The sequence below is a fragment of the Carassius carassius genome, chromosome 49 (genome assembly GCF_963082965.1).
Source record: "Carassius carassius chromosome 49, fCarCar2.1, whole genome shotgun sequence".
Classification (NCBI taxonomy): domain Eukaryota; kingdom Metazoa; phylum Chordata; class Actinopteri; order Cypriniformes; family Cyprinidae; genus Carassius; species Carassius carassius.
In genome coordinates this window covers 12,929,429-12,936,966 of record NC_081803.1, presented here as the reverse complement: position 1 = coordinate 12,936,966, position 7,538 = coordinate 12,929,429, and the positions used below count along the sequence as shown (strand labels likewise).

Here is a 7,538-nt window from a genome sequence, read left to right as displayed (position 1 = left end):
CACAAAGAGCAAAAAAAAGAAAGAAAAGAAAAGGCAGGGCCATCCTCCTAGGGTCTGTGTGCTGTTTGTGTTTTGCAAAAGTGCAGAGACAGTGACAGGAATTTCAATTATCTAATTACGGCAAAATGAAAAGACATAAATGTTGTGATTTCTGCTGTCTTTCATAGATCAATCTAATGTGCGCTCACATTGAAAATCTAGCGAAATGGAAGAGGCAAAGTGAGGCAGCGTCTCTTCAAATCATGCAATTAAAATGACAAATTAGTTTCTTGATATATTCATCTAAGTGGTTAAGTGGAAGGGTTTTATTCCATACTCAGTGCTGTGGAGCAGGGATGGGAGGGAGAATCGTCTGCATGCTCTTTTGATTAAGGCAGCCGCTTAAATGCCGGGAAAATGTTGAAAGCACTTGCCATACAAATTAGCCAACCGAAGGCTGCGAAATGAAATTCTAAAGAGTTGATTTAGGCATTTAGGGGGATGCGCCTGGCAGCTTAAAGGATTCAAAGACTTTCTCAGGCAGTGTGCATTATGTTGGAGGGGTCAGGGCTGAACACTGGTTTGTGTTTTTTACCATTATGAAAGGGCAAGCTACTGAAAGAGAGATGCTGGAAACACAAATTATTTCAATATCCTTTTGACCTAACCGAAGTAGTTCTATCTATCTATCTATCTATCTATCTATCTATCTATCTATCTATCTATCTATCTATCTATCTATCTATCTATACAGTCCAGCAGTTCTTTAACTCTCTGTCTGTGCATTTGTCTCTCTATTTATGCTATACTTATATGCAGTCTATGTCTATCTGTCTATACATGCTGTTTTCTACAATAAAGACAGCACTGAAAATAAATCCACACAATTTGATAGAACTAGGCTAGCATTAGTGGCATTGCTTTTTTTTTTCATCTGTCATGCAACTGCATATAACTGGCCCACAAAGGTAGTGAGAATCCTTTGAAGGTCTGTTAGGATTATTCTTTATTTTCGTGCATCCGCAGAGTAGCTAGACATTTGTTATCATTAATGTTTGCTTTAATACACATGTCATAACAAATTCATCTTCTGAAAAGCCAGCTGCATTTGAGAAAGAAATGCTTCACTCTCACTGAGACATATTGTCCACTTTGATAGCCCAGAATGATATCAAATGCCCCTCTGCTGCCTCAGTTGAAATGGAACAAAATAGGTGGTGGTCTATAAAAATGAAGTTAGACGTAAGTACGGCACTCATATCTTTGAAAAAACCCCTTTCCTGTTGCATTTTGTAGTCGCCAATTGGTCCGAGCAACTTGCTCTAATGCAGGTAATGGATCCACTGTGGTCCTTTCATCTTCGGGACCATGTGCGGGAGATGGGAGAGGAGCCCTTCTGGAGGAGAAAACAACTCTAACACACATAAGGGCGAGGGAAAGCAAAGCTAAGGTAGTTCTCAATAGGGCGGTTGTAAATTTGACTCAAATGTTGAGGAAATTGGAGGTGTTTTAGCATACGTATTGCGTAAATCTGTGAAAGACCCAAACAGCAAACGGCTGGATGAATAATGGTTTGGTTATTGGTATTGGTTATTTATTTAATTTATAATACCTGATTATTTTGAAGCGAACATGTACATGTATTCATTTAACAGTTGGTTTTATATCAGCTGATGGAACAAGCATGTTAATTACATTTTCTATTTGTCTTGTGTGATCACTTTAATTAGATAGTGAACATAGAAAAACTCCTCAAATTTGCCCTGTGGATGTTTTAAAAAGTTTTGAATGGAAATCATATGGGATCTTCTAGTAGTACCTGGAATTGGTAGGTTGCAAATGTATATGAAACAGATTTCATATGTCTAGATATAAGCAGAGCATGAAAACACACAATAAAATTCAAATTTTGTTTTGAAAATTGAATTGTTCCATGCTAGGCCCAACGGCAATACAGATTTTCCGCTCGGTCTCTTCCTAACTAAAGGGTGGCCTGCGGCGTCCGCTCAATGGAAAGCCTCCAGTCATCAGGATTTGTAGATAGATCTGTTTCTTCAGCAGATTCCAAATTCACAAAACTAGCTCTAGCTGATTGGCTGTGTTTTCGCCTGTTCTTTTGTTTCAGCGCTTCGCTTAGCCTTTCCCCCGTTCTCTCTATTCACCCGCTAAACGCTAGTGCTAAGAGCTGCTGGAAAGCTGCGGGTACAGCCATTATAGGGCCCTGGCGTATTTTATTTAGACTTCATTTAGGGGTTTGATAAAGGTAAGTGTTTCTACTTTTAATAGCAAGCTTATCAGATTGTTTGTTGGAACAGTGGACCTTTGATGATTAATTTCTTTGTGTTTGGCTATCGTTTGTTTTCTGCTTTTCTTCAGTATTTATTTGGAAAACCCTCCAAGAATACAATGATTACATGAACATCTGTCAGGTTTAACTCAGTAATGTAGTGTTAACTCTAAGATAACTGCTTGGAAAACTGTTACAAATATTTTCCGAGAACAAATATTATAATATGAGAATTAAAAAAAATAAAAAATAAAAATTGTTAGTTGATGAAAATTAAAAATTGAGTTGAAAATATTTTTTAAATACACTAAATTACCAGTAAATTTTCCGTCAAGTTTGCTGGTATTTCCTTCAATCTTAAAACACAATACTGCAATGAAATGCATAATTCAATAACACTTATTTAAAAAATAATAATAACAATAATCAATAAATACAATTATTTCATATCACATTGGGGCATATTTTTATGTACCATTCTATTAAATTGTACTGTATATTTATATAAAATACATATACATCTTTTTTATATTTTTCAAATAATTTAATCATTTAAAATTTATATTATTAATAAATTATTATAAAAGACTGTCAGAAACTTTTTACATGAACACATTTCTACACTCATTTAGAAAATCACATCATTTTATGTAATGATTATTAAATTATTTTATACCAATGATGAAGTTTCATTTCAATTTTAAATAATAATAATAATGAATTTAATTTCATGGCGCCCAAGGTCACCTTACAAGCAATATACAGGTCACTGCATAAGACAAAACACACAACAAACAAACAGCATATACCTATAAAGTGCATTTAAGTCTCAATAAAACACGTTATAAAAAAGCATGTATAAAAAGATATGTCTTAAGACGCATTTTAAAAGTCAACAAGCACTCGCAATTGCAAACATCGAGGTGAAGAGAGTTCCAAAGGAGGGGGAGGGGGAGGGGGAGGGGGGGCAACATAACTAAAAGATCTGGCACCCATAGTAGTAAGTCGAATCCGAGGTATAGAGAAATTGAAGATGAAGGTATTGTGGTGCAAGATTATGAAGTGCCTTATAAGTGAAACCAGTGCAATTGCTGGAGAACCGGAGAAATTTGATCATATAAATAAATAAATAAATAAATATTTTTCTTTAGTGTTCCTGAACATATTCTAAGAGTATGAGTCACCAATTTCTTTTTTTTTTTTTACAATTAGAAGTTGAACTATATGGCGCCCTCTACTGAATGGTTATCAAAAACTGTTTTTACCTCTTTCTGTGTACATGTATGTACACATCCATACATTTTTTGAATGGTGATGGGTCAAACACACCCCAGCAAATAAAATTTAAAGCACATCAATTCAAAAACTTGATATACTGCACCAATTTCTTTTTTTCTAAATAAGCATTGTCCTATTTACCTTAATTGCAAACTCTTCCGGCCAGTTCATTTGATAGATCTGTTAGCCTTAACCTGAAAAGAAGAACGAGAGAGTGAGAGAGAGTAGCCTCCTGATTCTGACCTCTCAGCTCACTCAGAGGAAGTAATGTGTTCATTACAATGCAATTACAGACACTTACATGTCTCAATAGTGCAGGAGTCTACACTGGTCTCTCGAAGCTAATGCAACCCTGACCTTTATGTGTGTGTGCATTAATTAATGTACCCATATGTCTGATTGTATTTGCGACCATAAATGTCTGTGTGCTTTTGTTTTTAGTCTGTCTGAGGTGCAGAATGTACAGCTTCATGGGAGGAGGGCTGTTTTGTGCAGGAGTGGGCAATATACTCCTGATTGTTTCCACAGCAACAGATTACTGGATGCAGTACCGTCATTCGAACAACTACTATCATCAGGGGCTGTGGAGATACTGCATGCCTGGAAAATGCTTCACACACACCGACAGCATTGGTGAGATTCATAGTCAGAGTGGCAAGAAATTTAAAGAAGAAATTTGTGTGTGTGTGTTTTAAAGTTGACGTTGTTCCCTAGATCATTATATTTTATTTCACGTATATATGTGCAAAGAGCTGGTGATAACATGACCTTTGACCTTCTGACATATGTGTGTGTGTGTGTGTGTGTGTGTGTGTGTGTTCACAGCATACTGGGATGCTACACGAGCGTTCATGATCTTGTCTCTGTTGGCCTGCTTCTTTGGCATCATCATCGGTATTATGGCCTTCATCCACTACTCATCCTTTGACAGGTTTAATAAAACTTTTGCTGCAGGCATTCTGTTCTTCATTTCATGTGAGTTGCCTTTCTTTTTGCTTAAATATAAACTTGAAATATTAGATAATTTGTCATATTAATGCTTGATTAATGCTTAAAATATGATATTTTACAAAGTGTTTACAACTAGTAGTTGCATGTAATCATGGAGAAATAAAAATGTTGTTGTATTGTTTTCTTTTGTTATTATTAACCTGCAATTTATGGAACATGGAAATTGTAATAGTGTTAAAAATTATTAAAATATGAAGTTATATTTCATACTTATATTAAAGATTCGTATTTAAATATACAATCTAAATAAACATATTTTTATTATTTTTTTAAATAAAAATCCTGCTTTTTTCCCTTTTTCTCATTAAGGCTTTTTTGTGTTTCTGGCCATGGCTGTGTACACTGGAGTTACAATAAATTACTATGGTAAACGCTATGGTAACTGGAGGTTCTCCTGGTCTTACATCATTGGCTGGGTGTCTGTTGTGCTCACTTTCTTTTCAGGTAATGACAGTTTTGCAGTCTGAAAACTGCACCTAAATGATCTTTATTCTTTTGCATTTTTTACATTAGTTTTAAATGGTGTGTACTAAGGAATGATCAACTGACATAGGTATTTTTTACTTTAAAAGATATTTTCTGTAGAAACACAATCTAATTGAAGGAGGTCAACTGGAGCTAAACACACCCTGTTTTTGACTTCATCTATTAATTTGATATTTTTTGTTTTTGTAGGAATTTTCTACATGTGTGCATACCGGATGCATGAATGCCCCAGAAGCTCAAATCCTCACTAGAAAACTGGGCTTTATTATAATCAATATTGGAAGCCACTTCAGTATCAAACACCATGAAAATAAGAACCAAGTACATTTTAAATGAAGAATCATAGATAGAATAGCAATGTGTGAACACTTACAATCTTGCTGTCTATATTATGAAAAACTGTACAAAACAACTGGTGGAGAATCTGATTATAAGATGAAAAAACATTCAAAATAATGATTATTTCTCTTTGTTTTGCTTTCATACATTTTTTCCTGTCCTTCTTTCATTCTTTCTATCTTTCTAAAAAAAATAAAGTGGTTCTAATATAAAAAAAAATTAATAAATGGATGCTATCAGAAATATAGAATGTGTGTATTAAACTATATTTTTAAGATATGTAATGGCATGGAATTACACAATAAACTGGTCTGCTCTCAGTGTGAGGAGCGCGAGCTAATGCCAAGCCTCTTACAGAAACGCACCACTTAGGTGTGACGCAGTGGCGTGCTGTCTCCCAATTTCACTTGATTAAACGGCTATTAAAAGCTGCTTAACTGCCTCTGGGTGTGGATTCTATCGACTTCTCAAGTAAAGGCGATTCCATCACCATTAGTACATTTACTTTAGCGTTTTGCCATAAAAAGCAACTTGTTACCATGATTCGTTAGCACCGTGGAGTGCGGGTGCCCCAGTTAATAATTAGAGTGCTGCAAAATCACATTAAATACTTGAATAAACAAACGTCATGTAACAGGTAGGCCTGTTTTGTTAAATTCAGGAAAATATTTAGCAAGTTTTCGTATAATATGCACGAAATCGTTTTCTTAATCGATATTCGTGTCTCAGTAAAACATACCTGAACATCGCTGAGAGATTTACTTTAGAGTCAAAATTTTGTAGAAGTGATCACGTATAATTTATTGAATAAAGATAAATATAAACCCCACTCAAATAGTGTTAGATTTATTTTTATAAGTAGGCTACATCATGATGGAGAGTAGCCTAGACTATAAAATACTTAACAAATAACTAAGCTAATAAATCTGAAAAGATAATTGCATGCGTTGAGTGACAGAGATACTTATTAAATGACTAGAAACTCATTAAAACTGAGCAACTCTGTTTTGTAATTTAGAGGGTCTTCAGTTTTCTTGGAATACACCCACACTACTAATGAGTCCATGTCTTACATTTGCAGGAGTAGGCCTACTGTATTTTCGTGACCAATTGACTTGACTTGAGTAATTAATTTGTTCTAGCCCATCTGATCAAATGGAAATCCTGCGGTCGAGGATTACTACTTCCGCTCTAACATCCAACCTAATTACCTAATTGCATTGCTGCAAGACTTCTGCCAATAATGAAACACTTTTAGCATTAGCCCCCGTGATTGCAGATGTGATGACAACACGATATCAACAAATTACCGCTACATCAGTTGAGAAACTGAAGCACACTTGTATCCTTGCAGATTTCAATATCTACAATTAAATCCTATTTCACGGAAGCCCTGTTGCCCTGTACCGTCACATGAAATAATAATAATAATAAAAATTATACCAAACAGTCTTCATGTTGCCTCACCGATAAGCTAAATAATAAAAATAAATAAATACATAAATAAATAAAAAATAAAAAAACACGTGAAACACCAAGAAATTAGAAACACGGACGTTTAAATAATCGTTTTCCTTTTGTTAATTTTTCACAAAAGGAGCCTACTACTTATTTTTATGTTAACCCTCTCAGGCTCAAATTAAGTTTTAGTAACTTAGTAACTTTAGTAACCTTTAGTAAAGTTTTAGTACTCCAGATACATAAAATATGTAAAATAATAAGGTTTTTAGTTTATAACTGTTGCAAATCAGCAACGCCTGCCTTAAGAGGGTTAAAATAAATAGCCTATTAATAATACATATATTTTTTGGTATTATTATAGTAAAAGTGTAGCTAACCATGTTGTTTTTGCAGATTGATTATCATAGATTTACTATGTTTAAGATTTGGTTAGTGTAGCGAAACCATGGCTAATTAGTGGTTAATTTGTTGTCTTTGTAGTAAAACCAAGTTAATTTTCGTATAAGGGTTGAGAAGAAATTTCAATTTGTAACGGTCATAACTGAAAGAAGTGGCATCATAACATTTAAAATGTATAACGTTTCACTTCACTAGTTGTTTTGTATAGGCTAATTATTTTACGTTGGTCATTTTAATAGCGAAATGTCTTTTTTTTCATATAGCTATAACAATATTTTTTTTGTTTTTGTTTTTATTC

The 7,538-nt window shown here is 34.2% G+C and overlaps 1 protein-coding gene across 1 annotated transcript; it reads left to right on the top strand.

The window, feature by feature from the left end:
- The first annotated feature begins 2,053 nt into the window (after window positions 1-2,053).
- Window positions 2,054-5,938, top strand: LOC132132483 (lens fiber membrane intrinsic protein-like). The gene is made up of 5 exons (XM_059544875.1): window positions 2,054-2,242; window positions 3,986-4,177; window positions 4,370-4,519; window positions 4,865-4,999; window positions 5,231-5,938. The coding sequence occupies exons 2-5, from the start codon at window positions 4,003-4,005 to the stop codon at window positions 5,290-5,292; spliced, it is 522 nt and encodes a 173-aa protein (XP_059400858.1). The 5' UTR covers window positions 2,054-2,242; window positions 3,986-4,002; the 3' UTR covers window positions 5,293-5,938.
- Window positions 5,939-7,538: the final 1,600 nt, after the last annotated feature.

Coding starts and splice junctions, on each gene's coding strand:
- LOC132132483 (XM_059544875.1), top strand. CDS start 4,003: ATGTACAGCTTCATGGGAGGAGGGCTGTTTTGTGCAGGAGTGGGCAAT. Junction 4,178..4,369: donor CACACACACCGACAGCATTG/GTGAGATTCATA, acceptor GTGTGTTCACAG/CATACTGGGATGCTACACGA. Junction 5,000..5,230: donor TGTGCTCACTTTCTTTTCAG/GTAATGACAGTT, acceptor TTGTTTTTGTAG/GAATTTTCTACATGTGTGCA.